This window comes from Prinia subflava, chromosome 5 (assembly GCF_021018805.1).
Source record: "Prinia subflava isolate CZ2003 ecotype Zambia chromosome 5, Cam_Psub_1.2, whole genome shotgun sequence".
NCBI classification, from domain to species: domain Eukaryota; kingdom Metazoa; phylum Chordata; class Aves; order Passeriformes; family Cisticolidae; genus Prinia; species Prinia subflava.
This window is the reverse complement of record NC_086251.1, coordinates 33,177,219-33,198,766: the sequence shown is the minus strand read 5'-3', so window position 1 is coordinate 33,198,766 and position 21,548 is coordinate 33,177,219. Positions and strand designations below refer to the sequence as shown.

At 37.8% G+C, this 21,548-nt stretch overlaps 1 protein-coding gene across 5 annotated transcripts in view; it reads right to left on the bottom strand.

The window, feature by feature from the left end:
• Positions 1-21,548, bottom strand: part of MEIS2 (Meis homeobox 2) — a 172,556-nt gene that overhangs the window by 134,831 nt on the left and 16,177 nt on the right. For all 5 annotated transcript variants that reach the window (XM_063398824.1, XM_063398826.1, XM_063398825.1 and 2 more), the window contains exon 7: positions 20,408-20,522. In XM_063398824.1, the coding sequence (XP_063254894.1) occupies positions 20,408-20,522 (115 nt within the window). The remainder of the gene's footprint in view (positions 1-20,407; positions 20,523-21,548) is intronic.

Sequence of the window (21,548 nt, the reverse complement as noted above, 5' to 3'; positions counted from 1 at the left end):
TACACTGGTCTGAAAACATTTCCAATACTTTATGATCGTTTTTTCTTTCCCAACCTACCCCACCCTTCTCCTTTCCCTTTCCTACCACCTGGAAAAGAAACAGCTGGTACCTTCTGTGTCTGCACACTACAGTTTGTAACTTGGACCTGTGTGTCTGAAGAGTAACATGCTCTTTATACAGGTTTCCACAAGAGTGGTGCCAGGTGATTTACAAAAGTAAAGGATCTGAGAGAGTGGCAGGCACATCAGATATTGGCAATCCTTCTTCAGGTGCCTTATTAGATAATGAGGCTATTTAAAGGCTAAGGGTCTCATCCTAATTTCATACTGTCTGAAAGGCCCTGACTTAACCTCTGCTTTCCCACCAACACAAAAGCAAGCTGGCTTTCAACATTTCTTCAGGAGAATCTGCTCAGTTTGGGCTCGTCCAGTTTATATGTGAGGAGCCGTGTAACCAGGCGGGTGCCGGGGCGGCAGTGGGCCAGGACAGCCCCTGTGCGTGGTGGGCCAGGACAGATAACAGCATTCCCCACCTTCAGAGCATTCTTCCTCAGGGTGAAAGGTCACCCCTCACAGATGTCTCCAGCAGACACTCTGTTGTCAAAAGGTTGCATCATGCAATTCATGCACTCGTTCCTAACAATGCGCTGTTCTTATCCAGATACGTAAACACGTCGCAATTCTAAATAATTTCCTTGTTAAGGACAACTTGTTTTTCTCCCGCAAGTTTTGCTCAGCTATCAAAAAAAGTAAGGAACGCTGAGAAAAAAACCCAGTTCGGCTCCCCTTTGCCAATTCACAGCTTAAAAATTCTATTTTCATTTTCTGTCAGGCTATTCAGCACAAGAAGATGCATCTGGTTTATTCCCACAAAAGAGAAATAAAACCACCATATCCCAAAATGTCTAACACTAAAGCATATAGTCTAAAGCCAAAAAAAAAGCACATATTTGGTGAAATGGAAGATTGTAAGCTTTTTGTCAGAAAATTTACACAGCCAGAAAAATTCAATGAAGAAAATTTGTTTCAGCTTAATATAGCCTATGCCAATTTCTTTCATGTAAAAGTAACAAACACATAACCTGTATGGACAAGTGCAAAAAGGAAAATTCTGTGTTCTCGTATTTGTTATGAATTCACATTTGCCTGGTGCAGAAAGTTTATTTCTCAGGAAACACTTCAGAAATAATAGATCCTGGTTGCTACAGTAGCTCAGATTTTTAATTTCCAATGCCTCCAGATAAATAGTATAACAAAGACTTCTTCTTTGTTGAGTACAGTTACTCTAAAGTAGTTTGAAGCTATCACATGTAATACAACACAAGTAATTTCATTCTAGCATGTATTGAAACAAGCTTATCAGGATGGTTATCTGTTTATAAATTATATATTTAACAGTAAAGTAAGAAAGACATAGCTGGAATGTTACACATGGGGAAACACGATTAGAGATACGGCAAATTGTTCAACCTAATCCCAAGCAATAGAATCTTATGGGCACTGGGAATTTCTAGAAGAATTAATCATTATATGTTGTAAAAAGCTCAATTAAATACCCTTAGAAACCAAGCAGAGATTCTTTCAGACCTGCCTGCGATAAGTAGTCCTCTCAGCTGCAGAATGTTTGCCTCTCTGAGCATCCCTTCTCTTCTCATTCCTTTAGATACTGAACCTATGGAAAGCACACTCTGAGGAAAAAAAAAAATTGTCGGTGCTTTCATGTCTCATATTTTATGTACTTGGCCATCTTGAATTAATAGGAGTCAATGAAGATGCACATTCTTAAAAGAGCTGCAACTCCACTGGTCTAATCTATGAACTTTAAAGACCTTCATTTTATGAGCTTTCCTCAGGGTAGGTATTTCAGTGTTCGAAAAACAGGGTTATGGACTGTTAAGTTAAGCACATGTTCTGCATCAACATTTTAGTTTCAGCAGGTTATTTGGTGCCAAGTTTGCCAGTCAGTATCATCAATTCGAAATATGTGCTTGTTTGTTTTTAACAGGTGTTTTGAGAACAGCACAGGACAGGAGAAAAGCAGTGTTAATATATTCATTTAGTATTTATCCTTAATTCTGAAAATCCCCTTCTGTCTGAAACATGACAAAATTTCACCTCAGGTGTTTAAGACACATAGAGATGGGGTTGAGAAGGAGTGCAAATAAGTACTTCTGTTACTTCATCAGCCTGGTGATCTGTGTAGTTGTTTCTATTGAACGTTTTTTCTCATCTAGTAATCACAGACCTGGGTTTATATATGGTATAACCCATCTATTTATAGAAAACTACCTTTTATCATGCAACTGATGTTAGCTATAGAAGAAAAAAGTCAGACTGAAGCTAAAAAACCCAGTACCCTTTAGATAATCAAATATAATCATGGACTTTAACTCAGTCTGTTCTTCTGAAGATCATTTGCTAGAGTTTGCATGACAGGACAAAGAGGCAGAAGAAATTAAAACAGTCTAAAACCAAAATTGGCTTATCCACGTCAGTTGTGCCACAGAACCAAAATAATAGCTTGCTCTTAAAACTGAGTAACAGCAAAACATAACAATAAGATTTACACAAGCACCACTGTCACATTTGTGGGTCAGTTGAGATGGTGCATCACAATTTCACAAAATACACATACACAGATACACATTTCTTGCAGGTGTTATCTCAGACTTGGTCTGCTGAGAAGCCAAGTGAATCCCCACAGCGACATTTGAAGGTTTAAAAGCTCAAGTTTTTGTTTCTAAATGCCTATGAAAACATTGCCTATGCTCAGAGGCCTTTTAAAACAAAACCAAAGCTTTTAAAGCTTCAAAAGCGGTCATGGGAATTTGCTCATCAGGAGGGAATCCTAAATGAAGGCCAAGATTCAGTGGATTCCCCCAGACATGAAAAAAGCCATAGCCTGTCTGCAGTTCTACAGTTTCTTGTAACAGATGTGTTTCATGATAAACCTTTGTTCATGCTTTACATTAGACAAAATCAACTTTTAAAAGGTTTATGTCCCACTATTCTTTGCTATACCATTAAAACCCTCTAAGAAACAACAACTCCCCCAAGCCTACCAAACAAAGAATACAACACTACCAAAAATCACCCCTACGAATAAAACCCCTACCTTCATGGATACTTAATGCAACTATGAGACCACCTCCCAAAGTCATTAACTTAAATTTAAAAAAAAGGAGGAGGGGCGGAAGCTAAGTTTAGAATTTCTAACATTATAAGCTTAAAAGCTTATAGGACAGGAAGAAAACTGACTGTTGCTTTTTAATATATGGGAGATGATTTAGAGAAGGCAATATTCTAAAGGCCTAAACTATTTTGAAAAACGTTTTTTTTTTTTAGAAGGCAATGTTTTTGGCCTATGACATTCTAAAAAAAAAAAAAAAAAAAGAAAAAAGAAAAAAGAAAAAGAAGTTCCTGACTAACTAAAGTTGTGTAAAGGACTGTTATAAAAAGGCAGCTAGAAAGTAAAATTTGAGCGGATCAAGTCTGCCAATTCAGTTATTTAAAGCATAAGAAGCCTGGTGTAAACGAAGTCCTTCTTGTGAAAGTGCGAGATACAGCTTTTACTCAGTTTTAAGATAAAGCACACAAGTAAAATCCCCATGATTTCACCTGAATTTAACAGCAACACTCCTGCCAACAGGCCTTCTCCCTTTTCTTTTGGATGTAATGATCTCATCTGGCTCACAGAAGTTACGCCTTGCTCCAATGAAATAAGATAGACAACTCAAGAACAGCTAATGAGCATGGAGAAGGCATAGGAGTAGATGATATTATGTTGGGGATTTTTTTACATTCAAAAACAATATCCTTCTCAAATAATCTAAAATAAAATTAATCATGCTCTAACAAACAGCTGTTTGATGGAAGAGTGGAACAGAGGACCAGTACATGGATCCTCTGCTGGACATCTGGTCATGTGTGAGTATACCCTGCTCGTTACAGCCACTGAACAGTGGCAAGCAAAGCAGGTCCAAGTGGATGGTTCGAGGTTTTGCCTCGGCTGCAGGCTCATTGCATAGTTTACAAATTACGTGCTCAGTCTCTTAAGAATAACTGAACCTTACAAGGAAATTCTTGAAGGAAGCATGTAAAATGTTTATATGTGAATAAACAAGGAAGAAAAGATCCACACACACCTACTAAGAACATGAGCAGCTCCTTCGAGCTGGCGTAATGCAGTCATGAAAGTAGCATGAGAAACGAACTCAAATCTATTCTCACTGATTATAGGAAGAAAAGTTATATAGAGATATTTTTTTTGCCGCACAGGCACACTAGGATTGAATCAATTCTGCCTTCAGATGTACAGACTGTGCTCCCACCAACTCCCACTGAAGTCAGAATTTGACCTATTGTGTACTTTACATTCACATCAATGAAGTCAGTAAGAATGCAGAAAACTGCTTTAGAAAGATGTAAAAATCTTTACTAGTTCTAAAATAAAAGGACAGCTTATTTCTTTTAAACAAACCAGATTGATAGCCATTTGGAAGAGCTTAAAGGAGGGTTAATTGGCATACAGTAAACCTGCATTCTGACAGTGTGGACTTCTAGCTAAAATGACATTCTCTTTGGTGGTCTTAGGACTGTAGGATTAGTTTACAAGAAAGTAGAGAGGGGTTTGAAACCAAACCCTGAATGTCAGTGATGAATTACCAGATTAGAAAGGCCTGCCCAAATTCAGATTCAGAAGGGAAAACAAAACAACAGAAAAGGGGCAAATTTGTAGCAGAGGTTGAGTTATAGATTAATAGCATGAATGAAAGATCTCTAAAAACAAAACTAAACAAAAAAATCAATAAAGCCCTTGTTTCATAAAACCTTGCTCATACACAGAACTTTATCCAAAACTATGCTCAGAGCTGGGAATGTGAATTGCTAATAACATTTAACTCAAGGAAATAATTAGGATAGCCAATTCACAAATAAATGAAAGTGTTTCATCTATCATTGCAGATATGAACTACAGAAGATTTTCTTGAAATAGATAAGGTAGGATGAGTTTCATTTTTCTGAGAGAAGAAAGGAGAAAACAGGACCCTATAGAGTGTAAGATATACAGTGTCAACTATGTCTAAAGTAAGTTTGTGAACTTAAGAGAATTTCCCTTAAAACTGAAAGATTGTCCCTTAAAACTGAAAGAAAATAGTAAAACTTGTAAGTAATTAAAATTTAAGAAATAGTCTACACTAATATGAAAGTCTTTATTTGTGTTTTTACTTGGAAAATTGCATTGTTACTTCTCTCTTGGATGAAGTATGAGCACTGCAGTAATTTTTTTTTTCTTTTTAAGATCCTTGCACAAGCAAAGAACAGAACATACAGAATTGTAAGTCATATCAGATGTTAGCACAGACCAGCCTATCCCTATTTCCCTAAAATGAAAGACATCTATATGCATGAAGCACTTTGGTAACCTCTAAATCAAAACTTCATTTTGTAATACTATAAACTTATGGAATTTGCCTTTTTACACAACATGGATATAAGATTGCTGACTAAATATGTCTATTAAAATAAAGTATTAATTAAGTTTAACACTTTGCATCTAGAAATATGTCTAAATTTACCACTGGAAAAAAAAAAAGATATGAACCAGAAATATTTTCTTACTCCAATACGTTTTCACATTGTGACAGATGTTTTGCAGAAAATATGCTAAGTGTCTGAATACACAAAATGAATGTTAAGTGCATGAACTCAGAAGCGCATGAAATCTAATCAAAAGACTAATAAGCTAAAGTAGACAAAACTTACCAACTTTAAGTAAAATATTTGTAGCTTTTGGTTAGAACAAAAGTGTCAATCAAGAACAAATCCTAGAAAGGCTGAGGTGGTCAATATTAACCCCACTGTGGGCCTCTTGATTCAGTAACAAGACTTGCAATGCATAGAGTAACACAATGTAATAGCCTTTGCCAGACTGAGGTCCTACTCAGCTGCTGCAGGTCCTTCTGAAAATGGAAAGTCTATGCTGAAATATACATAGGAGTTCTAGTCCTTTGCCATTTCTTGTCTAACAAATATTTGTCATCTCTATAATGTTAACTATTACATTAAAATCTTTTAAAAGTGTCAGATTATAGTTTGAACTTCATCTTAATGCTGAGAAATAAAAATAATAGGCCTTAATGAAGAAATAATATAAAGGTGACAGCCTCTGGCTGTAGAGAACACACGTGGCTCTAATAATTTTCTCAAGGCAGAGAACTGACAGTTACACTCAATGGGTTTTACATGTTCTATGGCCTGAGTATTTTTCATTCAAAACAGCTTTATTAATAATCTGAGAGCACAGAAAAACAAGAAAAAAGAATCCTGTTGTAAAAACTGACATCTTCCTCTTTTACATTTTGCAATAATTTTCTTTATATAGAATATTAGCAAAGAAAAATAATGTTTGGGCATGAGGTGGATGAACAGCATATATGGTTGTTTTAAACAAGGGAATTATGTACCCAGCTGAGTGGAAGTCCGTGAGCACCAAGCAATATAATGAAGTCAAAATTATTGTTGTCTCAATGAAGCACTTGGAATACTGTTTGAGCACCAGGACCTCAATGTGTTAGGTGCTGTACAAATAAACACAAGGACAACCCCTCTTTTTTTTTTTTTTTTTAACTGGCAGAAGTCCAATGTACCTCCATTGATTTCAGATGTATTAGGAAGGAGGGGCCTGATCCAAAGCTCACTGAAGTCAACCAAAGTCTCTTTCTGTTGATTTAACAGGCTTTGGATTAGTCCCTAAATAAGAACAGATTTTGGCTCAGCTAAAGGATTTCACTTAAGCCCTCTGCTTGTTCAAGCATCTAGTAGGAGCTAAGAGAACACTGCAGTCCTTCTGAGTAGGAGGCTGTGCTCATTCCAAACTATCCCCTTTAACAGATGTACAGGGTCAGGAGTCCCATGAAATGGAGAACCATCAGTAAGCGGTAAATCTGAGGTGCAAGGAATTAGGAAGGAAGCTTCAAGCTGAAAATTTTTGATTTGTGCTATTTGTGCGATGTTCCATCCTCTTTAGGCAGGAGTGTAAAATTAGAGAGGGAGTTCATGTGAGTTTCCCAATTTTACGCTCGTAAATTATTTAAAACCTTAGCACCAAGTCCTGCAATAAAATTATATGTGCACTCTCCATATTCCCTCTGCTGAACTCCCTGTGAATGAGGGCTGCCTTTAGTCAAGGTACGACCAACTTGCAGCTGTACGTGGAGAGGCCCAAGGAAAATTTAAACATATGTAATTGCTTAAACAAGTGTCGTCATAGTAAGCTGGTGGGCATAACACAAGATTATAGGGAAAAGTGCACTCTTTACTTATTTAAGAATTAAATGCCAGGGTTGTCAAAAAATTTCATGGTACAAATCACATATTAATGGAGAATTTGCTGAATTCCCCTGTCTCGCTTTCATGGCTGCTCCACCAATCCTTGTCAGTTATAGCAAATGCTTTGTTTACACAAGAAAATAGAAGACCCCAATCCTAGCCTGTGCATGAGGAATGTATAGTGCCAAGGGTGTACAAAGGTAACCATCCATAAAATAATTTGAGCTCATTCCATGAGTTATGAGGCCAGCAGTTTAGGACAGCACTCAGTGCAAGTTTGAGCATCTGGAGTTAGCAATGGACTTCAGCCTCAGAGCAGCTGGGAAGTCAGTGAAGCAGGGGGAAACCACTTTGTCTTGCTCTTTCCTGGGCTCACTGCCCCGGCTGTAGGTAGGAATAGGGTCACCAGGGCCATTGTGCCAACTCTGCCACCAGACAATTTCCCTGCATTAGTTCCTTATGCCAGGGCAAAGACAGCTTCACAAATAACCTAAAAACAGACAGGCTATGCGGCTGTCACTTGTAAACCACCCATATGTGTCAGTAGAAAACAAAGAATCATTTACTTTGTCCAACTCCACACCTACCTGAATTAGTATATGGAGTACAATCAAACAGAAGCAGTCAAATTCCTTTAAGTTGAATTTACTGCAAAGCTTTAATCTCTCCAATAGAGAAATTTTCAAAACTGTTGGCATTTCAAGAAATTAACTGAACTGAAAGCACAAATTAATTTTTCTCGGAAGCTCAATTTAACATATAAAAACTACCAGAGGAAAAAAATTATTCAAAACTTTGTCATGCAAATATAAAAGACCCAGTGCTTATTAATACTTGTCCTCCGGAGTTTAGGGTATGATGAAATTTTGTTCCAAAATATATCGAGAACACTAGAACTTTATGGCTTTTTGTAGATCCTTAGATGTCTTAATCATGGTAGTTCCTATGGAAATTAAAAAAAAATAATGGGGGTGGGAGGTGTATTTGTTTTTTAAGATAGGAGAATCATGCTCTGCTTTCATTCATTTGGATGAATTTGACCCAAACTTTGCATATCTGAAAGCAGTAGCACTCCTGCTCTTGCTACTGATTCCACGCAAGAAGGATCAAGATCTTATGTGAATAGTGCCTTTTTCTTCACTCCTCTGAGAAGGAAGAACTGCTTTTAACTGACTCACTGCCTTCCTTCAAACCTTCGCTGGACAGTCCTCCACTGATTCATGAACAAAACACAGATCTTTCATGAGTCCTGTAACTGTAATCAAGACATCTAGTTGGTGTACTTTAAAATATTATTCTTAGGTTCTGTAGAAAGTCAAGCTACTAAATCTAGATTGGTGTGCTTAAGAGTACAGATGGTAATAAACAACTGCAAAACAGTAAGACAAAAAGGTTATCAATTCTCCCTCAAATGGATAAGATGTATTTCATAATTATCAAAAAAACCTAAATAGGAAGCAGACTATTCATGATACTGCTGTCATCTCTGATGCCCTAAGCTTTTATTCTTAGCCACCACTGTCTTTGCATCTGATGAAAACTCACAGGCAACAAAGCAGGGGGTATACTACATCTTCTCATGCCAGGATGAGAAAAATCAATGTCCATGTTTAAAAGACAGAGCTATTGATGTGCAAGGTCACTAAGCATCACAACCTGTTCTATAGCTCTAGAGTACTAAGGAATTCCTAAAGAAGAAAAAAAGAAAAACAACAGTGCATTTTATAATCTTGTTGAAAACCAACATTACCCTTGAGCCCCTAGGAGCTAAATACGAACACAGAATCCAAGTTTTCCTTGGTCTGCAATTGTTATGCTTGTTCGGGGGGAGAGAAACAAAATCATCAAAGAAGGAACACCCATATATAGTGATACAATGATTTTTCAAACATTGGAAACACCACTTTAGACTTTTCATCTTTCTGGAAACATCATTAAAGACGCAGTGATGTGATCCTTGCCATCCTTTTTTTACTGCTTCATAAACCTTGTTCATTAAAAACAAAGTTATAATACAAAGTTAAAAGATCAAGCCTATTTCATTCACTTGTTTTCACCTTTGTGGAAAAAAGAGTAAGTGTTTTCAAATAATACAAAAATTTACAAATTCAGTATATCCAGAGCTTATTTTATGAAATCCAAGGAAGCTAATAGAAGAACACACTTGAATTTTCTACATGAACATGTCTTCCTGGAATATAAGAGCTGTCCACAACAACAGATGACCATTTCACACAATTTGTGGAACTCTAGTGCCCATTGCACAGGCGGGGAAGGACACGTCAGAGAGGGCACGTAACTTACACAAGGTCCCCTCAGACTCAGCTCTGCAGTTAGTTGCTCCTGGGTAAACAGGCACACCTTTACCTCATGAAAACCTGAGAAGCTACAGGGAGCCCACCAAAATAACAGATGTCTTCCCAGTGACCACACTTATTATTTGGATAATGCCTGCAGGTATTGCGATAATTAAGGTGGCCATCACTGTTCCCCTGTATTATCCTCCCTTTACGACTACACTGCTTTTTTTTTTACAGCTCACATAACTCCAGAAAGCTGCAAGTCCAAATTTCTATGTGTGTTTTCAGGTGCACTTTGTTATTCTTGTAAACATTTTTAAATACTCTTTTACATTTACTGTATGCCCAAAGACTTTCACAAACCAGTAAAAACCGCTGGTTAAAATGGCAATCATTTATTTAAAGATGATATCCTAAATTTATAGACATTCATCTGATTTTTAAAATCCTTAGCTTATCAAGACTTACATGTAGACGGCCTGATATTTTAGTGAATGAAAAACCTACCTGAATTGTACAGTAATTTAAGTAACTAGGAAGGTAAAAAATAGGAGAAATTACTCACTTTAGCCTACATAAATCTTCCTGCAACTTCAGCTCCAACTGTAAAAACCTGTAGTACCTGTTACTAGAAACTATACTAAGAAAGTATATTTAGACCCCAGATTTAGGTTTATTCATACCCTGCAATCAGTTACTTAAATGAGACATGATTTTATAAATGAAAAACAACATTTTACAGCAATACAAAATCAGAATGGTTTGAAAATTCAGAACTGTAAACAAATGCGTCAAATCACATTAAGAGTCAGACAAACACAGCTGTCAAATCTTCTTCACCTGTCCTACTTCTTCTGCTATATAGATATAAAAGCTGTTCAGAAGCTGTAAGAATCACAGAGTGGTTAGCGCTCCTCTTCTCAGGCAAAAAGACAAGGCATTAAGACAAAAGGCCAGCATACTACACTGTGTGGTGCCATAATGCAGTGTTTGATGCTCTAGAGGGCCTTCAACAAGTACTGTACAGCAAAAAAATCAATCGAAAATCAGCATGATAACAGAGCACGAGTTGCCCTGTAATAGCCCTCAGCCCCACAAGGTCCCTTTCAGTCCCCTGGCTGCCCTGAGCTGGGTGAGCCTGCCCTCTGCATGGGTCGGTACCTCTTACCCGTGGCTTTCACCTTCATTCTGCTTCTGGCAGGGGTGGAGGTAGTGCTCTCCACAGTGGCTATTACGGGGCCACATTCTCAGTTTGTGCTGGAAACAGTGTTGATAACACAGGGGTGGGGATTTTCTGTTGCTGAGCAGCACTTGCACAGTATCACCAGCACAGTGGCTGGAGTGCACAAGAACTTGGGGGAACACACACCTAGGAGAGGTGAGCCCAGCTCACCAAAAAAGATATCCCCACACCATACGGTATATTGCTCATCATATAGAGCTGTGGAAAAGAGAAAGGGGACATGCCCAGAGTGAATGTAATCATTGCCCCAAGTCACTCTTATGCATCATGGAGCCCTGCTTCCCTTGAAATGGCTGAACACCTGTCTGCTGAGGGGAAGTACTCAATGAATTCCTTGTTTTGCTTTACCTATTACATTGTCTTTATCTCAACCCATGAGATTTTTCACTTTTACCCTTCAGATTCTCTCCTCCACCTCACTGGCAGGGGGGAATAGGCAAGTGATTGTGTGGGGCTGAGCTTCCAGCTGGGGCTAAACCACAACCACTTTGCGCAGTAAGGGAAACTGACAGTGGCTCTTTTAAACTTTTAAAAGTGGATTTTTATTTTTCTTGGCATAGATTTGAAGGCTTTGAGTTCTTTCTCTCTTTTTTTTTTTTTTTTTCCTTAAATAAATATCTCCTGTAAGTAAACCTACTGATTTTGGACTGTAAACACCCTCATCATTAAACAGATCCCTCCAATCCTATGGCTGAAGTTACGGATGTGATTCCTCTGTCATGTTTAACAAAGTACAACTCTAGATGTACAAGAGAAGGAAATACTGTTCAATTCCATGCAAATTGTTATGCATGCAACAAAATGGGCCTACAAATATTTCACTCATATGGTAGGTTTAATTTCAATATTTCTTTAATTACTTTCCAACAATGTCTGGTTTCTGTTGAATTTACACTAGTACTTGGCATTTGATGCAACCCCAAAAAGATAAGATACATATGTCCCCTCTTCACAGTCTTGGCATTTTTACCTTAACTCAGGCACTGAAGGGATTGGTTTGAAAAATTACCTTGCTGATTAGATGGGTTTTCTGGTAAATTTATTGCATTAATTCTGAATATGACATAAGGTATACAAACGTTCTGTCTGACTCAACAGCAACGTATCATGGCTTAAGGAGGACATGTACACTGATCTCTGTGAGCAAAGAAAGAGCTAATTGGGAGTTAGATTCAGTGTGATTATCAGCTTGTTTATGATAAGGGAGTACTCTTCTGAATAGCACTGTAAATTCATTCCCTGATTGTGGTGTTAAACCACAGCTCACCCCTCCCCCCCATGCCTTTTTTTTTTTTTAATTTGGATAGAAGGGGCCTTAAACTATTTTAAGCAGATGACATTGTCATGCTTTGATTTTCGTCCATCTTAAAATATAAATCAGCTACATGAGCCTGATGTCAAATTCCACTTTCTAATCGGAGAAAGGCACATTTTAAGTGTTTACTCTAAGAACACATTTGGGTAATTTTTCCCCATGTCATTGTGAACATTAGACTGACCCAATTAATATGAAATGTTTCTATGCTGCTGGAACAGACCGTGTTACAGAAAGAGCCATTTGCACAACCTGTTCATGATTATGGGCCATAAGGACACAAAGATGGCATAGACATTTGTGGACCATCTGAATTCTTACAGAGGAACGGGAAAGAGGGAAAAAAAAAATTGTTAGCTGACTGTTGTGGGTCATGTTTTTTAATCCAGAGTATTGGACATGTAACACAGCAACAAGAGCTGATCATTTTGTTTAATCACCTTTTGGATGTGTGCCAGATGGTCTCTATTGAGAGCGCTGCAAACAGAGAGAGATGAACTGCGTCTAACATGCCACTAGAGCTTTCCCGTAAATGTCTGAGAACTGAATCCAACAAGAATTTAGTCTCAGAGCAGAAAGGGATACATTTAAAAACTATGTGCATTAACTATACTTTTCCCCATAGAATCCTCACTTGGCATGAATAATTTACCCTCTCTTATGCTAATGGGATCATGAAAGTATCCCTGTGTCTTTAGTGCAGCTATTCTCAGCTTTCAGTAATTACCCCACCCAGTGAAAATAACATGGCTCCTGCAGCTGAACGCCCTACCAGTACCTGGCAATTAGGAGGAGCATGGCTGACAGAGGAGCGTCCAGAGATGGACACACAAGCTCCGGCAGCCTGAGGAGCAGTTTGAAAAATTAAAAGCCTTCTGCTGAGAACGTTTCCGCCGTTGCTTAGGATCAACATGGAGAGAGCAGCTCCTGCAAGGGCATTTTTGTTTTTTAAGGATGAGAGAGTATTCCAATGTACTGTTCAGGCACCCCCATATTAAGAAATAGAAACATTTCTTGGTCATCAGCAGTTAAAATAAAGCTTATGGGTTGTGGTTTTTTTTATTATTATTTTTTGGTGTTTTTTTAATAAGAGCTGTCTTAATAAACAAGAGGGAGAGAAATAAAAAGTCAATTAATGAGTGTCCTTTGGTATCTGACAATTTTATCTGCTACACAAAGGAAACCCTGTAGTATTTCATTAACGAAAAGTTTTTATAAAACCATTACAAAGAACTAGGCTTTGACCTCTGTCCATAGCACTCCATGTTAGGTAGTTCACTATGTAAAAATTATCAGGCTAAAACATCTGGGAAAGAAAGCTATGAAACAGCAGGGAATGTGGCTGGTTTATTGTTTATCTTTTGTTTATGAGGCAGTATTCAAGTTTAATTACTACTCTAAATTAAACTCTAACAGGCATCAGGAGACATCCCTTTACACAACTATGTTAAAAAAAAAATCCAGAGATTCCAGCACTAGATCTTTCAAATAAATTTGTATATATAGGAAGAAATTAGTCTGTGACAACACAGGAAGATATTTAAGCACTTAATACTGTATATTTGAATGTGTTGCATTTTGGAGCCATTAATATTGTAGCAAACATACAATTATAATTTAGTGAATGGAATGTTATCTAGCGTTTGGAAGCAAATTGTGTTAGGCTGAATAGGATCTGAGATAGAAGGAATGGCCTAAGGGGGAATCCTACCTTTGTATTTTGAAATATAAATACATAAATAAATATATATACTCATGCATACACATACATATCTTTAAAAATACCCAGAAACATGAAATCAGAGACAAACCTCTCCACAGTAAAAATCTCTTAAGTAAAATCATGTAGGTTTTTTCTCTGAACATTCACATACAAAAGTGGAGGTAAAGAGTTCACTATGTTTATCGTAACAGTAAGTGACCAGTTATAGATGAACTTAGCTGTAGGAAAAAATAAAAGTTGAAAGCAACTAGCAAAAGATTATTCCAGATGGCATCTGTCATATTGTATTTAGGGTTATTTTAAAGAGATTACTGCCACTATGAAAACATTCCATTGACAGAGTTTTACTAGGCTTCATTTGAAACCCCAGCAAAACATACTACAAATATGGAAGCAAATGTGTACGTAGATTTTTATCCACATCTAAATATACAAACCTACATGGATTAAAAGGTAAGAGTAAGGTGAGTAACTTGAATACACGCGTAATATTTTAAACACCACACACACACTCTCTAAGCTGTAATTTAATAAAAGGTGAGGAATCTGCAGTTGTTACCAGCCTGATTATTAGAAATCTGTATAGTGAAGTGAAAATTCACTATGAAATTTTAATGCTACCTATTGAACAGTGGGTAGGGACACACATCTTCCTGCAGTTATTGTTTAATTGCTGGAGTCAGCAAACATTTATTTTTTCACACAATAAACAGAAATAAAAGAAAGGATGGGAGGATATCAAAATTTGACTATATTTAGCTAAACTAGTTCTGGCATGATCATGGTTAATGTGCATGTGGTGTGCAGTGTGAGCTCAGCAGTTACTGGGCCAACTGTCTCAGTATTTCTGGGAATTCTGCCTATTCACAGTGCAGGGATTGTTCAATTGCTGCAAAATGTACAAAATGAATTTTACAAAAATGAATTGTAAGGAAGGCCCCATTACAACGATTTTACAGCAAAGATGTCAACATCAATTTTTCTTTCATGCATAGCTAATGATTAAAACAACATATTCCATTTGCCTAAGAATTTATTTCTTATTGGCACATCAAAATATTGAAATCAAAGTTATCTTTACCCTTATTACTCATTGCTGCTGAACCCACACCATTGTTCAAACCATGAAAAAATAAAGCAAACTTGGCAAGAAATACTTAAAACAAAGGCTCATCAATATTCTCCAATTTGTCAACATCTCAATTACAGCAATGGAAAAAATGTAAATTTCATGTGCTTTGAACACTAAGGGGTCTATTCTTCTGTCAGTGCACATGCGTAACTCCCATCACCATTAATGGGAATTACTCATACATATCAACACAAGGACGGGCCCCTCAAACTTGAAAGGAAAAGATGAATTAATAAGGGCTACTCGCTTCCTGTATCTTCCTCAGTTGAAAAAAGTCATTGTTCTGTAAGAGTTTTTCATACTTCATACAGTTCACCTTTATGAGAGCTGTGCCTTCTGAAATAATGCATCTCCAGTGAAGCATTATTTATTAGCAAGTTTGATTTTTCAGTCTGGATGTTTCAGTCCTTCTATCTGGAATTTCCTTTCTTACAGAAGGCAGCTCTCTTCCAACAAAACCATACCCTATCGCTTTATAGGTAAAAATACAGAGGAATAAAAATGTGTTCTGAATCTTTATAATGAATATGCATACTAGCTTCAGCATGCTTACCATACTTACAGAACTAGGAAAAAGAAGTTGTAGCATTAGCTTTTGGATTAGCTTCCAAAGACTTTGCATTTTTTAATTGTTGCTAACATCAATAAATCCCTCTCCTTTTTCTAACTACTAGAGTTTGGTTCTAAGCTTTGTGTAGTGCCAGTAGACATTCTAATGTTAAAATAGACATTTGGACTTTATCACCTTGTCTTGTAAACAAATTTAATTTGCATACTATCATTATTACAGGATGGTATATACTGAATAAGAAATAATACTGCTTATTTTTTCCAACAAGCATCAATCCAGATAGTTAACCTGTGATGGATGCTTCATTTCAGTTAATATCTTAGTTGACTTTGTCCTGAATCAGATTATGGAGTCTTTGCCAAAGAAAGCTATCATGGACAGACATCAAGCTGGCACAGAAGTGCTTCTAAACTACTCTGAGATTTGCCCTAGAGAGTAGTCTCAGATATTATTTATAAAGGGGCAGATCATTCAGCACAAGTAGTTACATTAAAAAAAATCAAGCCTAAAAAGCCACACAATGAACTACTCACTCACATGTGTAAAGTAAAGTAGATGTGATACTCATTTATACTTTTATTGCTCTATAACCTATCAGAATTTTCTAATCTCTGGCTTCCTACTAACGATCAAGTTTGTTACCCCAGATCTAATCCTGAAAGATGCTGAACTTCCTGAAAGATCCTGAAGGAAGACAGCCTCCATCTGACTTGGATAGATCAGGCCCTTTGAGTGAGTGAACTATGAATATGACAGATCAAGTATACGATCCTGGTATCATAAAATATGAAACTGAAATTATTCCCTGGTGCTTTCCTGTGGACCACATGTTTTTAAACCTTAAAAAGATTTATTTCCCATTTTTCATGCATAATCTGCCATATTCGTTATTTGCAATATCCCATAAAGAAATTAAATAGGAATTAAAGTCTGGAAGCATCATATCCATCACTATGGAACAAACTGATGCCAAATTCCAGAAGTCATTTAGCCTTTTATGTAAATGCAGCGGCTGTTTTCACTTTGTTTTGCAAAGATTAAAGAAAACACAATACCCCAGAAGACTTTCAGATGTGTTTTTTCCTCTCCAAAGGAAAGGGTGGATGATAAAGCTACACACACCTTTTAATCTTCCACTTAGAGTTTTTACACATATATTCCTTGGCAAAAACCCCAGGGTCTTCTCTTCCCCCCCCCCCCCGCCCCCCGTCTTCTCTCACCCCTTTCCTGCCATCTCCCTTGCTATAACTCAGCTAACCCAACAGAACCAGTCAGTTTTAAATTTCAGTTGGGACCCCGGTGACCTGTTAATGAATCTACAGAGAGGAGAAAAACTCACAGTGTTGAGTTATGCCTGGTGTTGCTAGCTGACTTGGAGTCAGAAATGCTTGAAGCGTTAACGTAATTGCAAGAATGTGAAAAATGAAGCGTTGGGCTCCTGAGCAAAGCGAAAGGTCAAAGCAAGCCCTACACAAAACAAGTCTCTGGAAGATGGCCTCATTAGACCATTAAATCAGCTTCTCCTTTTTCTCCTTTGTAAAATGTTTAGAGTGTTTTATTTTTATTATTGGATACATTTAACTCCTTCCAAGACAGGGGGAAAGTTGATCGGATTTACTACAAAATTACGAATCTTTAAAATAGTATTATACAGCATTGATTTGCATTTGTGGATCTGAACTGGGATAAATTCAATAAATGCTTGGTGGATTACAGATCACTACTACTTTGGTTTGCCAGATGATCAATATGTTGTATAGCTTAGTTTTCTGTTGAACAAGTGAGGTGACATGCTAAGAACAACACAGACACTCACTACTAATAAAATTAGGATAATCTTTCAACATTTACTGCCTGAAGGCCCTTTACTTAACTCTTCCAATGCCAGCATGTTTCTAATAATACCAAACGCAGATTAGATTAACCCTTTCAATGCCAAAGGGCAGCCATGCTCTGTAGCGGAGAGACTGTCCTCCATAAAGAGACAAAATGCCTACACCTTTTTTATTTGGTTCAAACTGTAAGAATTATGGATGGACTCTTCCAGGTAATAAATAGATCTGCCTCATGCAGAGAAAGTCTACAAAAAACAGTCATCATTCACCCAAATCCTTTCCATCTCCTCCCTCCCCCAAATAAAATAAAATTAAAATTAAAGAAAATTATAATTAAAAAAAAAAGAAATCACAGGATGAACATCATACACTCAAGGCAAAAGCAGAGACTCCTGGAAAGAGTGTTCTCAAAAGCCAGAAGAGACTGACTGTAGGATGAATCAATCTCTGCTGCCACCAGGCATTAGAGGAAAAGACTGTAAGTTGCTAATGTAACCCAAGACTCTCTAATGAGCTCCCATTTCCAAGAAATCCTTTGGGACAAGTGAAATACTTAAAACAGCATTTGTGGAAACTCTTGGCAAAACTGTGGGGAAACCAAGTTGGTCCAAGTAAGTAACCGCACTGGCATAGCTGAAGAGGGCACCTATCCTGTTTGGCATTGTCTGGGACCAGCTCACTGCCGGCTCAGGAATTATAAGGTAAATTTTCCCTACACTCAAGAAAGCCTAAGAAAAACTCAAGAAAGACCTCACTCTCTCTACTCTTTCCCAGGACTGAGAGGGCAAGAGCAATCCATAGTCACTTCCAGTGAGAATTCTGCTGGTGCTGTAGAATAATCTTTCAGCTGCCAGCAGCTGAATGGAACGGTGATTTGCCACTGGACATCGGCTTCTCTTTAGAAGGTCCAGTTGAGCACAAAAGGAAACATAGTAGCAATGTTTTACTCTGCTAGACTGGACAGCACTAGTGACTGATTTGGCCCCTCAGAGTTGTTTCTCTTTGCAGAAATGAATAACAGGTTTGTTAAAATCATATATATTGGCAGAAACCTGTTTCCAAAGGAGAGTTGGTGTAGTAATCATCAACTGCTTTTTCTAATGCTTCTAACAGAAATATTTCCCAAGCACCCAGAGTAACATGACAAGGGATCAGAGACTATGAAATGCAAGATCCATGGATATGGATACAAGGGATTTCTTTATATCGCGCATGGCTCAATGAAGGAACTTCTCTAATTTCTGAGGGGCTCCTGGGGCAGAGTGGAGATACAGGTGTGAGGAAATTTCCTCCCTAGGGGTGAAATGAAGATGGCAGACCAGTCAAAGGAATTATTTTTAAGCAGGCAAATCATATGCTACACCAAGCACTTTGGCTACAATAAACCACGTAAACATTTGACCCACAGTAAAGCCTATGGCCAGCCAATAGACATAACACCAATATGCTATTTAGCAGTCAAGTTCTCCCTGTCATTAGCTGTTGAATCTGTAACAGTTCGTGCCGGGTCTCGTACTGCTCCAATTTAATCCCATAGCAAAAAATCCTTGTGACTCATTTCGGAGCTGGATCACACCCTTTGCCATGGCTACTTTCTATCAGCAGTAAGATTACAGATGTGTAAACAATTCTTACAGATAGGAGACAAAACCAAACCACTCTACCAGAAACAAACTTTGCAAGTTCCTAGAATCGCAACGGGTACAGCACCAGGTCATCAGACAGATGAGGGGAACTAGCTCTGTGCCAAGCAATGGGCCATGTGTGAGATGTGAAATCACATATCTCTGCTGCTTAAGCATGGCAAACATCACGGAAGAAAGCAGTCTGCAGTACGAGAACAGTCAAAGCAACTCTAGCCCTGAAGGCTTCTCCCTTCTCCAGTTTTGGGGTCCTGCAAGGCTAGTTGGATGTCAGCCCTGTCAATTGGCTCTGCTGGCCATGTGGGGAAAAAGGCAAATGCTGCAGATGTAGGAAAAACATTTTGTGGTGAGGCCATATCATAAGACCTTATAGAGTCACTGGCAGAAGCTCACCATGTTTACAAAGCAAAACAAGAATAGAGTCCACCTTAAACTCTGGACTAAAAAAAAAATCAAAAAAGGGAAAAAAAAAGAAAAAAAATTGACTTGAGTCAAGATCCAAGAGTGACAGCAGGTCATCTTTACCCAACATTTAGCACTGAAGCCTTGACTCTTACACCTTCTGGAGTCACTTATTCTTCTAATGAACACATGTAAAATACTATCATAACAGAATGACAGCCTTTGACACTCACTCAGCATGGATACAGATGACCACACATAAGGTGCAATGCAGTAGGAAATAAAACAAAAACCCCTGAAATAATAATCCAACCTCCTGAACCTTGAGAAAGTTTCACTGTATATAGATACAGAAGAGTTTTTACAGTTCAGATGTATCTCTATTTACCATTCAGAATTCAGATTTTCAGAAGCAGAAACGAATCTGTACAAGCAAACTTTTCAAAAAACATTTTTCTGTCTAATTCAGGGTTTGATTCTACTTTATACAATTTAGCAGCTTCATAACTTCATATAGAAGTCTGTTTCTCAGATAAAACTACAGGTTAAATTCTCCATCTTTAACCCAACTCAAACAACTGCGCTGCAGCTGGAGAGTATGTCTGTCATTATATTTACTTACACCACACAAAAATAAACTGTAGATAACCAAATTTGTAAAGGAATTGGCAGAACTAATCAATTGTTATTACAAAGCTTGTTTGAAGATTAGATATTTCGCTTTGAAATAACAATAAAATGCAGCTAAGTGGGTTAGGAAAAGGAAATACCGTCTCCCTAACTTACAGCTGATTATACTGCAAGTCTGCCACTCCATGTTTACTCTAAGGCAGATGTACTGATATAATGAAAAAAGCTGGAGTTATTTTAGTCATGCCTACTTTGTGGAGAGAAAAAGTTTGACCTTTTACCTTGCTCGCTGCTGTTGTCTCCACTCTGGGAAGCGTGGCCCCCGCTGGAGGGCCCTGGTGTGCCTGCCGAGTGCGTTGAGGTTGCATCATCGTGGTCTCTCCAAGATGAAGGATTCTGGTGTCAGAGTGCCAAGGAATTTTTTCCACGGTTCCCATTCCAATAGCAAATGAAGAACAGAAAGCAAACCAGGAGAAGAGGGGAGGAAGGGGAGGAAAGTATACACATTAGCATTTGTGAAATGTGCCGAACACCTATACTGTTTGCACAGTGTAATAATTCTTCAACAAAGGCAAGCAGAGGAGATACAAAGATTTACTTGTTAAAACACATGGCAGTTTTTTTTCTTTTTTAAACTTTCCACAAAGTTTTCTGGGTTAAATTGTTTAAATAGTACTGGAAAACAATATTTCAGGACAGACAAAAAAGCCATTAGTTTCTTAAGGAGTTCTACAGGGTAGTGGGGGGCAGTGGAAGGAAGGGCATCTGCCTACATAGTTTATGATACTAAGTGCTCTCATTAGGATCAGGATAGGTGGTATGCAAACTATCTCCCCACACTTTGTTTTTCCAGACTGACTTCAGCTGCGAGGGGAGACGAGGAGGAAAATTTTTCAAGAAGTACAGGAGAACACGCATGGGAGAGGAGTGTGTCCTCACTCCCTAACCTCTCTGTCACCCATTCAAATGCTGGAAAAACTTCCAGTGAAGTTGTAAGGGGAAATAAGAAGCTTTCTCTGAAAGACATTATATACCAGGAAAGATGCTTCCTCACGCCCAGCCACCACCTTGATATGACACATTGCAAGAGACTTTCTGGATTTATCACTCCAACAGTTCACTTACAAGAATTGTCAAGAACAACCACCAGGTGATTATATAAAATAACACATATAGTGATTTTTATGTAATTCATTCCACATTACTATGCATGAAACGCTACAAAAGGGAATGCAGAAGACAGACTTACAAAGTTTGCAAAACTTGGCTAAGTAAGAGCTGAACTACGGTACTTAAGTCACATAATTCACGTATACTTTCTAATTTATTGGGTATTGGCTTTCCTAGAGAGAGGAGCTGCTATTTAAAAGGATAAGTGAGGAAAACTTAATGTTACAGTTTAGTGCTACTTTGCTGTGTGTA